The sequence below is a fragment of the Podarcis tiliguerta genome (assembly GCF_965153285.1).
Source record: "Podarcis tiliguerta genome assembly, chromosome: 14".
In the NCBI taxonomy this organism is placed as follows: domain Eukaryota; kingdom Metazoa; phylum Chordata; class Lepidosauria; order Squamata; family Lacertidae; genus Podarcis; species Podarcis tiliguerta.
Window position 1 is genome coordinate 35,885,318 of NC_139547.1, and position 16,251 is coordinate 35,901,568.

General features: G+C 43.1%; 1 protein-coding gene across 2 annotated transcripts in view; it reads left to right on the top strand.

Moving 5' to 3' along the window:
* The window catches only part of CLUAP1 (clusterin associated protein 1), a 54,685-nt gene that overhangs the window by 13,206 nt on the left and 25,228 nt on the right, over window positions 1-16,251 (top strand). For both annotated transcript variants that reach the window (XM_083412467.1, XM_083412466.1), the window contains exons 5-6: window positions 775-870; window positions 12,796-12,879. In XM_083412467.1, coding sequence (XP_083268593.1) covers window positions 775-870; window positions 12,796-12,879 — 180 coding nt within the window. The remainder of the gene's footprint in view (window positions 1-774; window positions 871-12,795; window positions 12,880-16,251) is intronic.

A 16,251-nucleotide genomic window follows, 5' to 3' on the forward strand; every position in this document is an offset into this window, starting at 1 on the left:
AGGTTTTAAGGTTGTGCCAATCCGCTTAACTCATTTATCTCTCTCATCCTCTCCCAACTTTTGTGCGAAAATATACTAACTATAAGCGTCTTGAGAAAATGACTCTTTTGAATGGAAGCTGCAGCTCATTAATTTAAGATGACCTCCTCCTACTCAGGAAATGTTCTTTTTTGGCAATGTAAAAAATTCATTTACGGGTATGATTTCATTTACTTGCTTAAAAGTATCTTTGGGCTGGAATAGACATTTCATATTGTTCGCACTTATTTAAAAGTGTGCTTAAACTAACTGCTTTTTTTTAAAGGAAAAGTATCCATGGGAGGTCCTAATCTAAAATGTGCTCCCGATGCAGATTTCAGTTCCACATCAGTTTGTAGCTGAACATCACCCCCGCCCCGGTTGCTACTTGGAGGATTGTTGATAGGGAACAGACAGATCTCCAATCTGGATTGGGGTCTCACATGGTTGCTCTTTTTTTCAGAATAAAAGTGGACAACAACAACAACAACATAATAATAATAATAATAAATATTGTATACCACCCTATACCCTCAGGTCTAAATAGCATGATATGCAGCTTGTCCCTTTAAAACATGATTTGTTTCCACCATAATTGGTGTAGATATGATCTCTTCTTTTTATGTGTTTTGAGACATACCCTTCCAGTTGCAGAGCTGACCAGATATGGTGGTTTCACTAGAGATATCCTTATCTTCCCCCCACCCCTTGAATTTTCATGAAGGTAAAGCTCTTCTTTTTCTGATGTTTATCTAGATCAGCGATTTGAAGACGGCCAGGCAGCTTGCTTCAGAAATCACTTCCAAAGGAGCATCTCTCTTTGATTTACTGGGCAAAGAAGTAGAGCTGAGGGTGAGTTGGTAAAAAGAACTTGCAGGCTCTGGAAAAAACCAATAGAATTCTTCAGCTAAAATACTTGAAGTAATCCATCTTTGTGCTGTAACATTTCTAGAATCCTGAAACCTAAAATTGGGTGATTTCAAATCAGCCAGTTGTGAATTTCAGCTCTCCTTTAGTTGTCAGTTCCTGGTCATTATAAGAGTTCTCCTCTGCTTAGTTTCTCACTCAGCTTTCTATCCCCTCTCAGATTTCTTCCTGTTCTCCTCCCTGCTTTCCATCTCAGGAATTGCTTCTTCCAGTCCTTTTCATCCACCTTCACTCTTTTCCTTTGGCCAATTGTCTTCTTTCTCTAGACCTGTCTGATCCATGCATAAAGACAGGTGCCATTGAAGGAAATTTAAGGTTCTGTGTAGTGTTAGTCCTACTTAGCATAGGCCCATTGAAATTCATGAGTAACTTAGAGCTGTTAATTTCAGTGGGTCTACTCTGAGTAAAAGTTAATTTGATGCAACTCTTAGAGAAGATGGAGCAGACGGAGGAATTTAGTCTTTGGCATCTAGAGGCTTGTCTGCCTGGCTAGACCCGCTGGAATATTAGGATAGCTTAGCCAGCAACTGCACACATAGGGAATACTCTCCTGCTTTCTGTGTCAGAGTGTTCTCTGTGAGTAGCAGTTTCCTCGTTGTGTGCACAGAATATTCTTTGACATATGGCAAGGCACAAGGCAGCCCTGGGATGTGCAAGGCTCTATGTGTAGAGCTTTGGGATTGTGGCAATTTAATTACTTTTAAGACTTGAGATAGTTTAGAAGGCAGTAGGCTGGTGTCTTTGTGACAGGTGCCAGCTATAATAATAATAATAATAATAATAATAATAATTAATTCATTACAGTATTTATACCCTGCCCATCTGGCTGGGTTTCCCCAGCCACTCTGGGTGGCTCCCAGCAGAATATATAAAAAAGTGACAAAATGTCAAACATTAAAAACTTCCCTAAACAGGGCTGCCGTCAGATGTCTTCTAAAAGTCAGATAGTTGTTTATTTCCTTGACATTTGATGGGAGGGCATTCCACAGGGTGGGCGCCACTACCGAGAAGGCCCTCTGCCTGATTCCCTGTAGCTTCACTTTTCGCAGTGAGCTGAATGATGGGGGTGGAGATGCTCCTTCAGGTATACTGGGCTGAGGCCATTTAGGGCTTTAAAAGCACCAACACTTTGAATTGTGCTCTGAAACATACTGCTTGTTTCCCAATCCAGCCTTGTAAAGGCTTCTGTTTTGCAGTATTCTGATCAAATAATTTTGATCTTTCAGGCAAGGGGGGGGGGGGAATTTTCGGCCAAGCAGGGCAGATCTTTATCTCCACCCACCTGCCAATCATCTGGCATTATAATGACGCGCAAGCAGTTCCGTCCTGCTTGCTGCGGGGTTCAGGTACACCGGCGAGGTCATTGCTCATACACCCAAACTAAGCAGGATTGAACAGCTGTTGCATGGTTCAATCCTAGTTTCCATCCGTGGGATTCAGCTGTGTCTTTACTTGCCCTGCACCTGAAGTCGTGTATGAGGCTGTGAGGCAGGTGGGCATAGGTTGGTGAAAACATCGTTGTGGGCCACACAGGGAGGCCTGGTGGTCCAAATTCGGCCTGCAGGCAGGGGGTTCCCCATCCCTGTTTTTTAGAGATTTAGCAGGCTTGGTCAGCGCTGTGTTGAGCAGTCCCTCAAAGGCAGTTCTCTAATGCATACATAATGTTAAGCCAAAAATAGTTATCAGATTTAACTTGCCATATCCTGTCTCGGGAGAAATGACTCTGCCTCATTAGAGTTGGCATGACATTGTTAGTGTAAGGTACAAAGCCTTTGCAAAAGACCAGTTGTGTGAAAAACCTTCAAGAAAGTAACAAGCAGCGCTTCCGGTATCTTTCCTAATGATATGTGTCTGGTTTTTTTGTTCTGAGCAATTAATTAAAACTGTGAAATGCAATTCCAGCCCAAGGCTGGATAGTTAAGCTGAACTCTCTCTGGGATCTGGGCCCATGGCATGTTCTGAAATACATTAGCTTTAGTCTGTTATTGCAACAGTGTATTGATATCCATTTTTGCTGCTGGGAAGCTGAACTTTATGGTAATTACAGTGGTACCTCGGGTTACGTACGCTTCAGGTTACATACGCTTCAGGTTACAGACTCCACTAACCCAGAAATAGTGCTTCAGGTTAAGAACTTTGCTTCAGAATAAGAACAGAAATCGCGCGGTGGCGGCACGGCAGCAGCGGGAGGCCCCCATTAGCTAAAGTGGTGCTTCAGGTTAAGAACAGTTTCAGGTTAAGAACGGACCTCCGGAACGAATTAAGTATGTAACCAGAGGTACCACTGTATACTGGTAAAATTCAAGCCATTAATTATGGGTGAACTTAATATTTACAAATCCTCCCTTAATATAAATATCAAGGGCTTCTGCAGTGCACCCTCCCTCCCCAGAATCTTTGCCTTTCCTTTATTTCCTTTATCTGATTTTAATCCTGCCCTTCCTCCTCTAGGGAACTCAAGGTTACATGTAGTTTGCCTGTGCTTTGTTTATATGCCACTCACACCATAGTGTAAAGAAATGTTGCGGGGTCTACTTTTATTTGTTTGCTAAATCTTAATAGCTAGCTTTTATGGGCAATAAATTACATTTATATATTTGAAATATTTCATCAAAACAGATGCCAGATCAGTATACAACAATAAAGATTGATATGGGAAAATTTGTGTTTTATCTATGGATGTTTTTGTATATATGTGCTGTTTTTAAAACTGATGCCAGGAAACCCTGTAACCAATAATTAGAAATTGCTGATAGTAAATACTTTATCACAGTTGCTTCCTTCCCTTCCTCAAAGGACTGTTTATGTGGCATTTCCTTATTTTGTTAGCATGGCAGCCCTGTGAAGTGGATGAGTGTGTGTCAGGCCTGAGGTCACCCCAAAAAATTAATGGTAAAATAGGGTTTTGTATCCAGATTTCCCCATTCAGATACAAACCTCTTGCCAACAACATCAGCATAGATTACCCTTTTTTGAGCTGTCAAAGTGTGTTTCATATGTTGCCTCAGTAACTCTTACAACCAACCCTGTAAGGTAGGTCTGTGCCATTAACTCCTTATTACTGATAGGAATTTTGGCAGGCAAGGGTGGGGAACATATATTGAAAGTTCTCATATAACATATTTGTATACTTTTGCTAAAGAAAGATAGGCGTAAGTATTGCTCTCTCTTAAAAACTCAACTTGGTAGCTCTCTGACCTTATTATAACAAAAGGCACTTGAGTTTGTCATTATGAGATGCTTCTTTGAGTTTTTAATCTGTCTGTCTCTTTTCCATTATTTTCCCATTGTACAGGTTGAAGGTGTTCTTTTTCTTCTTAAGGATTATAGATTGCATACTTTAGACTTGCTATATTAGTTGAGAGCTGAAATGAAATTTCTTTCCCCATCATTCCAAGGCGGTGTAAATGAGCCCTTTCAGTTAGGGGTCGAAATAGCTGTTATATAGAAAAAACACTTCTTACCGTTTGAGCAATTTTGAAGTGGTGGAAAGATGCCAATTATAGACCACTGGAAGAGCATCTTATAATACCCAACCTAGCAGGTGGGAGACAAGCTCCAGTGCTTACCTTCATTTGTGGGTGCTGTCAGTGCATTGAAGTTCCTATGGTGTGCATGGGATCTGTCAGAGGATGGTTCGAGGGAAAGGATCCAGGTCATTTAGAATAAGTACATTGCAACATTTTCCCCCATGTTAAAAGTGCTGAGATTTAATGAACACTGTTGATTTGCACGAAGTTTTAAAAACCCAGTACTTTCCTACCTCACTAAGGATGTCACATAGAGGAGGGAGAAAGGTGTTTTCTGCTGCTCCAGAGAAGCGGACACGGAGCAATGGATCCAAACTACAAGAAAGAAGATTCCACCTAAACATTAGGAAGAACTTCCTGACAGTAAGAGCTGTTCGACAGTGGAATTTGCTGCCAAGGAGTGTGGTGGAGTCTCCTTCTTTGGAGGTCTTTAAGCAGAGGGTTGACAACCATATGTCAGGAGTGCTCTGGTGGTGTTTCCTGCTTGGCAGGGGGTTGGACTCGATGGCCCTTGTGGTCTCTTCCAACTCTATGATTTCTATGATTCTAAGAGCCTTCTGGATCAGGCCAAAGTTCCATCTAGTCCAGCATCCTTTTCTTACAATGGCCAACCAAAATACCTATGGGAAGCCAGCAGGCAGGACCAAAGTGCAACAGTGCTTTTCTCACTTGTGATTCCCAGAAACAGGCATTCAAAGGTATGTTGCCACCAGCAGAGAACAAAGTACATAGCCATTGGTAGTCTAATCATCATCTAATCCTTTTTAAAGCCATCCAAGTTGCTACCTATCTCTAAATTTTGGGGGAGCAAATTCCATAGTTTTAACAGTGCACTTTTGCCTGCCCTGAATTTTCCAACATTCAGCTTCACTGGATGGCTTCCATCTAGTATTATGAAAGAAGTAGAAAAACTTCCCACCCACTTTTTCTACAGTATGCATAATCTTATACACCTCTATCATGTCCCTTACTCATCTTTTGTTCTAAATTAAAGAGCTCCAAATGTTGTAACATTTCCTCATAGGGAAGTTGTGCAAACTCCTTGATCATTTTTGTTGCCCTGTTTTGAACGGCTTCCATCTCTGTGATATCCTTTTTGAAGTGAGGTGGTCAGACCTGTAAACCTGTAGGATTTATTCTGAACTAATTGATTGAAGTGTTGAGCAAAGACTCAGGTCCTTTGGGGGCTGGTGTCCTATAGCTCCCCCTCCCTGCTTTGGAAGTGTGTGTTTAAATGTCTCCAGCTCAGCTGGTTGTCTTTCACAGCTCTTCTTGGCGCTCTCCCATCTGTCAAGTCATAGATGGGTAAGCAGGAGCCTGTCAAGAAATGGCCTTGCTTAGACATGGCAAGATCTTACTCTCAGCAGGCATAAAAAGAAAATTCCCAAAACATCTTCTATAGTGGAATGACCTTTTAAAAAACCATGAAAAACATGCTTGACTGCATCTTTTTTGAACATCTTAATTAATGAGACTGAATTTTACAATATATCAGAAAAGGTATTGGGAAAGCTCCTTTTGTTCCTGAAACAAATGTGTGAAATTAAGCGCACACATTGCATTCATTGGAGTATCGTTACAAGATCTTAGGTACATACATGTAAATTGGGGATGTGGTCCCATCTTGGATGTTGTACAGTGTTAGGATGGAGCTATAGACAGCTGTCAAGAGGGGAGCCAGGAAGAGTTGCGCCAAGATAGCCTGACACCAAGCCAGGAAAATTTGGCATAAATTTGGCTTATCCCCATGCCTGAGAATACCTCACTTCCATGAAGATGCTCCAAGTTGCATTTCTGTTATATGGGATAAGCACACACATTTTGGTATGTTATTTTTTCTAACATATGCATTTTATATCACAGACACAGACACCTCCAGTATATGCATTTTACTTGGCTGGAAAGCTGCATTGCAATATATAGAGAAGTGCAATTTTTGAAGGAAAACTGTGTTTTGGTTCTCATATTGTTTTGGAAAGTGCAAGTTTTGCCTTTAGATGCAAATTGAAATGAATTTCATCCTCATCCCCACTCATCACTGAGTGACCATAAAATGGAAGATGACCGCTGCTGAAAGCAAATATATCTGCATCTCTAGCAATTTATCAAGGAGCAGAGAAACTGGATGTCTTATGCAACATCCTATTGTACTCTCGATTTGAGCTTTCTCCCCACCTTTTTTTGGTTATAGAAAAGATGTGAAAGGACGTCTGCAGTTATTCATTCTCTTGCTGTATGTCCATTCTTTCTGCAACAGCACAGATGCTCCCAAACCGAGCTGCTCATTGTTGCTGTTTCTTTATCTTTGTCCAAAACTAAATCTGCAAGAAGCTCTTGGGTGTGTTTTCCAAATCGGAAAGCCCCAAATTAGTTAAGGAGGACAACAATGAACTACTTTGGTGTTAGTGCTTTATGCAAGATGTGGCCTTTGCTTCTGCAGGGTTTCGGGGCGTGGATGGAATTTGTGGCATGTTTCTGTCAGGGTTCTCTCAGGTCTTTTTTTTTTTAATCATGATGTTTTTACTATTGAAAGGGGTGGTTTTCACATTAGTTTTATGGGAGGCAAAAATGAAAGGGGGGGGGAAGGTTATAGTCCCTCCAAGGAGGGGAAGATGATGGAAAACCCTCTTCCTTTCTGATTTGAAAACAAGGGTTAAGGGTGTTTTGTTTCTTTAGTATGCAGTGGACAAAAAATGTGGAGTGGGAAAACATGGTTTGCTGTTGGAAAGCTAATAACATGCATTCTGAGCAGTGGGGTGGAATTAGACACGTTAAGTGTATGTGTTTATTAAGCGCGTAAATGACAGGCAATGTCAGGGATAGCATGTACACCAGGGTCAGCAAATTTTTTTAGCAGTGGGCCAGTCCACTGTCCCTCAGACCTTGTGGCAGGCCGGAGAAGGGTCACCGGGGGGGGGGCTGGAAGAAGAGGCAAGTCCTCCGCAGCCCCCAGCCCCAGCCGCTGCGCTTACCTTCCCAGGAGCTGCCACAGCGCCACTACCGCCACTGCTGTTGCTTCTCATGGGTAGGCAGAGCGAGCTTGTCTGCTCCACTCTCTGGCCCACAGGAGCACCAGGGCGGCAACGGGAGGAAGAGGCCGAGCTGTGGTGGCTCTGCTGGCGGCGGGAGGAAGAGGCCGAGTGGCGAGGGAAGAAGAGGCCGAGCGTTGGCGGTTCTGGCAGTGATGGGAAGAAGAGGCCGAGCACTCAAACGTCGCACCTGGTTTACCTCAGCGCAGCACGGGGATGTCTCTGCCAATCAAACGCCGCTGAGGTAAACCAGGTGCGACGTTTGAGTGGCAGAGCCGCCGGCTGCTCAGCCTCTTCCTCCCATCGCCGGGAGTCTCTGCTTCACGTCGCGGGCCGGATTTAGGACCCAGGTGGGCCTGATCCGGCCCAGGGGCCGTAGTTTGCCGACCCCTGATGTACACAAATTATACAAGGGTAGAATGATTTCAGTTTGCACACTTAAGACAAACTGCCCCAACCATACTAAAACATCATACTTCTTTTAAGGCCAGGACCTCATCTTCCTAATCTCTAGGCAGGTAATGCTTCATCACATCCTTGTAAATATAGAAACCCAGAAACTTATGTGCTTTAAGTTGCAGGCTTACTATACTCTTAAAGTGCTCCTTTTTCTTTCTCCTCCTCCTCCCCCCCTTCTTCTTCTTCTTCTTGGCACCTGATAGTTTCTGAACTGAGAGAGTTTCAGAAATGAAACATTATTTATATAGTAGATAATAGCTGCTTAGGGACGCGGGTGGCGCTGTGGGTTAAAGCCTCAGCGCCTAGGGCTTGCCGATCAAAAGGTCGGCGGTTCAAATCCCCGCGGCGGGGTGCGCTCCCGTTGTTCGGTCCCAGCGCCTGCCAACCTAGCAGTTCGAAAGCACCCCCGGGTGCAAGTAGATAAATAGGGACCGCTTACTAGCGGGAAGGTAAACGGCGTTTCCGTGTGCGGCTCTGGCTCGCCAGAGCAGCGATGTCACGCTGGCCACGTGACCCGGAAGTGTCTTCGGACAGCGCTGGCCCCCGGCCTCTTTGAGTGAGATGGGCGCACAACCCTAGAGTCTGTCAAGACTGGCCTGTACGGGCAGGGATACCTTTACCTTAATAGCTGCTTGCTCCTATGCAGAAACCACCACTGACACAGGGTGAAAAGCAAGGAGAAAGCATGCTTGAGACTGCCATTTCTAATCACAGGACCTAAAGCTATGTTCCCTCCACTGGTCTCCTCGGCCAAGATGTAAAAAGAGATAAATCAGCTTAATTTTTGAATCTTTTCCCTTCAACTTTTGGGGGACTTCTTTGCTGTTGTATCCTTCCTTTGCTTGCAGTGTGACACTGGCAGTATTAATCACACCTGCTAATAGCATCTCTGTGGGATTGTGTACATGTTAATTGTTTTAAAATGATTTTCCTCCTTCGCTCATCAGTGTTAATTTTACACTCTGCTCCCCTGATTTCTAATTAGCAGTTGTTTCACAACATCATGGTCCTAGTAAACAGTAAGCAACAATTTTTGCAAGTACTTCCTTTCTGTTAATCAATTTAATATTCATAAGATATATCTTTCAATTATAATATTCATAATTGTTCCCATCTCATAGCTGTTCTCCAGTTGTCATTCTCCCTTGTGTCTGATCTTGCAAGTCAGACCATATGTTCTTAAACTTCCCACACCAACTTTCTTCTTTATGATGTTAAACTACAAAAAGAAAGCTATGGTGTACTGTAAGTAAATTTTCATTCAGCAGAGGTTATTCCCAGGTAGGTTTGTGCATAGGACAACAGCTTTACAGCCTGTTCTTTTGCAGGCTTTCTCAAAAGTAAATCCTATCCCTTCGGTGCCACTTACTTTTAAGTTTGTATATATAGCATTGCAGCCTTAGATTCTGCTAGTATCCACAACTGCTGCATGAAGGGAGGCTGAGTTTTAAACATATTTTCTTAAATGTTATTCACTTATGTCTTAAACTCATCAAGTTTTGATTTACGATCATATTTCTTGGGTAGCTTCATTGTACTGTTGTTTCTGTAATCTCCACAGAGGGTTCCGTCAAGACTTAATCACTACTATTTCCCCCCTTGATCTGACTGCCTGTGTGCATTTCATGCTGAGAAAGATGTTCTCATTGTCCTGTGCTCCCTTGGTAATGCTCAAGGGATATAGAACATTCCATATTTTAAAAGGGCATTCTGTCCACTTGTGGGCTGCTTAGCCCAATCAAAATGCAGAGACTGTAATCTCAGGCTAGTTATACTGGAATAGCATGTCCTGGCTGCAGCAATGAAGTATTCCATCTCTTGCTGTCTTGGACTAAATGTGTCCATTCACTTGCCATTTTATTTTTCCTCTGTGAAACTATAAACACTTGCCAAGGGAAAACAATTTTGTTTACGCTGTCACTTCCCAGTCGCCTCCAAGGTGGCTTGCAACTAGGAATGAGGTTAAATTCAATTCAGTTTGCATCTAAAGGTGAACGTATTTAAATGTACACTTCCCAAAACAATACAAGAACCGAAACGTAGTCATTCTTTGCATTTCTCCAAATATTGCAATGCAGTTCTCCAGCCAAGTAATGTGTACAAAAATACATATACTCAGAGTAAAGTGTGCATGTGTCTGTATATATTTGTGAAAATAACATACAAAAGTGCACTACATTAGGGGAAATTGCTTTAGAAAAATATGTATATTAGGGGGAAATGCATACAAAAAGGTGTTTATTGAGAGAAATTCACACAAAAATTCTGATGAACACAACACATACGCAGGAAGCTGCCTTATCCCAAACCAAATCACTGTTTCACTTTGTGCGGTATTGTCCACATTGACTGGCCATGATTCTCCAAGGTTTCAGGCAGGAGTCCTTCCCAGCCTTATGCAGAGGTACTAGATAATGAAACCTGGGACTTTTTGCATGGAAAGCCTGGGTTCTGCCGCTGAGCTGTGGACACATCCAAAAAAACACTATGGTTCCTTGATAGCCATTCAAGGAACATAGGAAATTATATTGTCAGACACATTGGCACATCTAGCTCAGGACTACCCAAACAGACCTTCAGTTGGTCTCCATAGTTTCAGACAGCAGATGGAATAGCTCAGTTGGTCGAGCATGAGTATCTTAATCTCAGAGTTGTGGGTTCGAACCCCACATTTGGCAAAAGATTCCTGCATTGCTGGAGGTTGGACTAGATGACCCTCGTGATCCCTTCCAACTCTACAAATGATTCCTCCCATGCCCTATCTGGAAATGATAGGGATTGAAGTTGGGACCTTTTGTATGCAAAGCATGTGATCTTATCCCTGAGCTTAAGCCACCCTACCACAGTGGCTATCTGTTGTTTTGTGCATCTGGAAAAAAGTTTTAAAATTGCACTCCATGTTGTGTATTAAAAGTGCAGTATTCATTATTTAATAATAGTTCCTGTGGCTGCTTGAAATGCCAGTTTGTCTGAAACTTGCCACCTCTTTGCATTGTAATATGAACTGCACTTATAAATACTTTTGTGTTGCTTCAAGGAGTTTTGCAAGACAACTTGATGTAGGAAAAGTCCTGTTGCTTGTAAATGCAGAGCTGTTAACTGCTTCTTCCTTCTCCCTGCTGGCCACAAAATAGATTTCTCTCCCTGCGTTCACCACATTTCCTTCTTGTGTGCTGGTAGTGCTTTCTAAGAATCCTTGGGTATTTTACGTGAAATGATTGAGTACATTAGTGCAGACTCCTGGCGGCGGCGGCGGGGGGGGGGGGGAGTCTTGCATTTCCTGTCATTGCAGTCTACATTTCTTCCTTGGCCAAATCACTTGCTGAAATTGAATGAAGCACTGAGGCTTTTGGATGCCATATGTGCAACCAGGTTTGACCGCTTGCGATGAGTAATGGGCTGTAGTCATTGCTTTGACAAATAGCAAAGAAAAGTTGGCTTTGAAGTTTAGACCTGCCAGAGTTGGAGGAGAGCTGCTCCTCAGGACACAAGGTTTAGACTTGAGTACATTCAAGATCTAGCAGCTAGAGGTTGCAACTTTAATAGCTTAAAGATGCGCCTGATTTAATTGGAAGCATTTTTGAATATATATAATTTTTTAAATACAAATACTTATAAAAGCTGCAGAATGCAGCCATTCTCCCTTCTCACACACAGAAGGGAATGAGAGACACTGACTGGCCTGAGATCACCTAGTGAGGTTCATAGTTGGTCTTCTATGTCCTCATCTGACACTCCAACCACTGTACCACCAGCAGCTCTCTTCTAAGATGCTGCTTACTCAGGCCACTGTGGCATCTGGAAAAAAAAGGTGCACGTTAGGCTTCAGTAGTCTTGCTTTTACACCTATCCAAATTTAGTTGAAGGATTAGTCAGCTAGAACTTTATCAATTCAATTATTTAATCAGATTGTTGCCGTATTAAAGAATATATAAGGAAAGCCCTGCTGGACCAGAATAAAGGTCCATCTAGTCTAGCATCCCCTTTTCCACAGTGACTAATCAAAAGCCTCTAGGAACTCTCAAGCAGGGAATGAAGGCAACATTCCTTCCCTGCTATTGCCTCTTATCTGTTGGTATTCAAAGGTGAATTGCCCCTGGATTGTGAAGTTCTGTTTTAGCTATCCTGGCCAAAATAGACCTCTCTCCTCCATGACGCTTCAGGTTGGGTTTTTTTTGGGTTACGGATGCTCCGAAACCTGGAAGTACTGGAACGGAGAAGCGCTAAATCGCACTTTGTGCATGCGCAGAAGCGCCGGATTGCAACCCGCACATGCGGTGCTGCAGGTTGCAAAAGCTGCGGGCTGCGAAAGTGCTTCCCGCACAGCTCACATTCGCAACCTGAGCGTCCACTGTACCAGGAACAAACTTAGTTGGTCTCTAAGGTGCTACTGGACATTTTTTTTATATATATTTTTTCCGACTGCGTCAGACCAACATGGCTACCTACCTGAATCTATTAAAAATGAGTTAATGATAAGAAGACTACTGATCTACAGGCTGTTGTCTGGGGAGGGAAGGGAGCTAAAAGGAGTTCTCAGCATCCAGTCAACATTTTGTCATAAATCCCCTTAATTTTAATGAAACTTGCTGCTTAGTTGGCAGCTTTAATGGCTGCCAAGTGAGAAAACATTTTAACACTGGACCTTTGTTAACCTTCTTAATGGGCTCCAGTTCTGTGAAGGCCTTTAAGCTGTTGGTGCAGACATATTAGACTACACTCCATTTGTTATGCAAATCACTTTGCCAAAGCAGTTCAGCTGCCTGCCATTCAATGAATATTAATGAGAGGCTAAAACCTGGAACTATTTCTTGTGGGTTTTTGTCTTTCAGGAAATAAGAACAGAAGCAATTGCCAGACCTCTGGAGATAAATGAGACTGAAAAGGTGATGAGAGTTGCCATCAAAGACATTTTGGTAAGGATGGTGGTCTTTTTTAAAAAATGTTTTATTCTGTGGCTTTATTATGAATTGGTTATCTTGTTCAATACTATCTTACTCTGTTTTCAAGTTCTTTTTTTTTATTCCTGAAACTTCTTTAGATTCTGTGTGTCACAGATCAGAACCTATGGCAAATGTGTGTCTTGGAGGGTGTTTTGGAGCAGGGAAGGAGTGCATCAGTCTTTCCATACCTGCTTCTTCCAGTTCATCCTTCCTTCCCACAGTTTCCCCTTTAAAATGTTTTTAAATCTGCTAGACTCTGTTACATGCATTTGTATGTAATGTGTGGTTAGGTAAAGGTAAAGGGACCCCTGACCATTAGGTCCAGTCGTGGACGACTCTGGGATTGCAGCACTCATCTCGCTTTACTGGTTGAGGGAGCTGGCGTACAGCATCTGGGTCATGTGGCCAGCATGAATATGCCGCTTCTGGCGAACCAGAGCAGCACACGGAAACGCCGTTTACCTTCCCACCAGAGTGGTACCTATTTATCTACTTGCACTTTGACTGCTAGGTTGGCAGGAGCAGGGACTGAGCAACGGGAGCTTACCCCGTCGCGGGGATTCGAACCGCCGACCTTCTGATCGGCAAGCCCTAGGCTCTGTGCTTTAACCCACAGTGCCACCCACATCCCACATGTGGTTAGCCCCCAGTAATCTTTGCAACATCCCTGTGAAAATAGGCTAGCATATTCTTCTACCTATATTTTACAGGTGTTGACCTTTGGCTGAATGACAATAGCTTGCCTAAAGCCACCTAGTGGACTATACATGTATAACTAGGAAGAGAGGCCCTGTTTCATGACTATAACCTGAGCAGAACAGCACTGCTCTCTCTCTCTCTCTCTCTCTCTCTCTCTCTCTCTCTCTCTCTCTGTTCTTCCACCCCACACCCACCCCGCCATAAAGCACAGTTTCAAGAAACCACTCTGGCCCCATTTTTCAGAGTTCCCTGGGAAGAGGGATTGGCTGTTAAACCACTCTGGTTTAATTATAGCTCTGTGCAGACAATGGGGTCTCCAAACAACTCTCGGCACTCTTAACAACTACAGTCCTCAGCATTCTTTAGGGGACGTCGTAACTGCTTGAAGTGGTATGATACTGCTTCAAATGTGTAGTGCAGATGGGGCCCTGCTTTCATAGCTGCCTGAACTAGTGAGTCCAATCAATAGTAGCCATCTGCTAGAGCAATCCCAATTGGTGCTTAAATGTCAAAATAGTCCTTCTTTGCCAATTAATAATTCTGAAAGAGCAAGGTTTTCAAGGTCATCAGTACTTTGATTCTGTGCAGCACATTTTTGTATTTCCTTTCTCCCCTTCCCTCCCTGTTTTCTTGATTTCCTTTCATCCTTTTGATTACATTTGGGTTTGTGTGGGAGAGAAATGGCTATAAGTGAGGCTTTTTAAAAAGGCCCAAGCGGTCTGCATGTTCCCTTACACGCAGCACTTCTGAATGAAGATTTATCCTAAGCAGCTATAAACATTGGCAGAGGATTAAAACCTGCAAACAGTTGTCCCTTTGCTTTTGTATTTGCAGACAGCACTCCCCAGAGCTGATCTTTCCTATTTTCCTTCTCAGGTTTCCACCAGGGAGCTCTTGCTTCTTTGTATGTTTGGTAGAAAGCACATTATTAATCTGATAACAGGGTTGCACTTGGACAATGATGTCAGTTTAATGTAAAAGTAATTATAAAATCTCCTTAAGCATTTTTGTTGATAGTACTGGGGTACAACTATGCAGCGGTGAGATCAGGTTCCCTACAGCTCCTTGGTTAAACAAAAATAAAGCTGAATGGTTAGTACTGCTGTGTTTTAGCAGCTGCATCAGTATAAAGTAGCTGGTGCATTGTTAAAAGAGGAGTTTTTCCCATGTTGGGATCATTTAGGACTCAAGTACCTTGGATTTGTACCATCAACAATTTGCCTTGCTCACTTTAATGGGGGTCTAATTGATCCCAGTGGCCTCCACCTCAGATTAAAAATGCACACAGAGAATCGGGAGTTTGAGACAGAACCATCAAGCCTGTTTATGGTACATAAAGCATGACTTAGTACAGATAACAGAAAGAACTTGGGTCTGGGTATTCTCTTTGATTATAAAAGTCCTGGCTGCACAACAGGTTTCTGAATCATGGTGTTACTAGTTGGCCAGCTTTTAGGGATGGAGCTGGGGTGAGGAACCTCCCAGATGTTGCTGGCCTCCAGCTCCCACTATCCCCAGCCAGCATAGCAAGTGTGCAGGAATGATGGGGTTGTCGTCCAAAAACATCAGGAGGGCCACAAGTCCTCCCTCCCTGGTGCAAAGACTCCAAACCAGGTGTCAGCCTGCACTTGGAAACAGGCATCAAGAGAGTCACAAGCAGACAAGGACCCGGTACAAAACAGGTGCATGATTGGCTAACCAGATGATTCTGGGAAGCTCACAAGGAAGGGATGAAGGTTACAACCCTCCCTATTAATTGCCTCCAGCATTTGGTATTCAGAGGTGTACTGCGTCTGAACATATGAAGGTTCTGTTTTGCTAATATGCTTAGAACCAAAGAGCTGTGGAATGTTTATTTGTGTGCAGTTCGAAGCAAGCAGAAGTGGACTCTGCCTTCCTCCTAAATGGGACTGGTCCTGCTCTGAAACATTCCACATCCAAGTCTGGCATGTTCCTTTGAATTATCCTGGCTATCAATTCTAGATTCTTAAGGCATTTGTGCGCTAGCCCAAACTTTTCCCAAAATTACTCATCCTTATCCTAGTAAGTTCTTGTCCTGTTTGTGAGTTGTAGCACGATCTCTCTCTCTCTCTCTCACACACACACACACACAACCCAAAAACAAAAACCCTCCAGCATGACTTGGAAAAAATCAGAAGAGCAGATGCATAAAATTTCCCCTTCTCATGATAAGAAAAATGAGAACAAATGCAGAATAAACTATGCAAACAGTTCCTGTTCTCGTCGTTTATATGCCCTTATATTGGCGCAGAACGTGTGCTGCTTTGGTGTATAATTTTTGTTTATAATTGTTTTACATTTTAATCCCACCTATCCTTCAAGCATCTGCTTTGCATTCAGAAGATCCCAAGTAGGACTGGGAAGGTCCCCTGCCTCAAAACCCAGAGAGCCACTGCCAATCAGTGTAGACATTATTGGGCCAGAATGACCAATGGTCTGACTCCGTATAAGGTAGCTTCCTAGGTGATATGCATGTTTTTCCACCTCCACCCCTACCTCACTGCTGTATTTCATGTTCACAACAATTCTATGAGGTAGGTGAAGAGAGGGAGAGTAGCTGTGACTTACCCAATGAGCTTAGTGGCTGAGTGGAGATTTGAACACGGATCTCCCTGGTCCTAATCC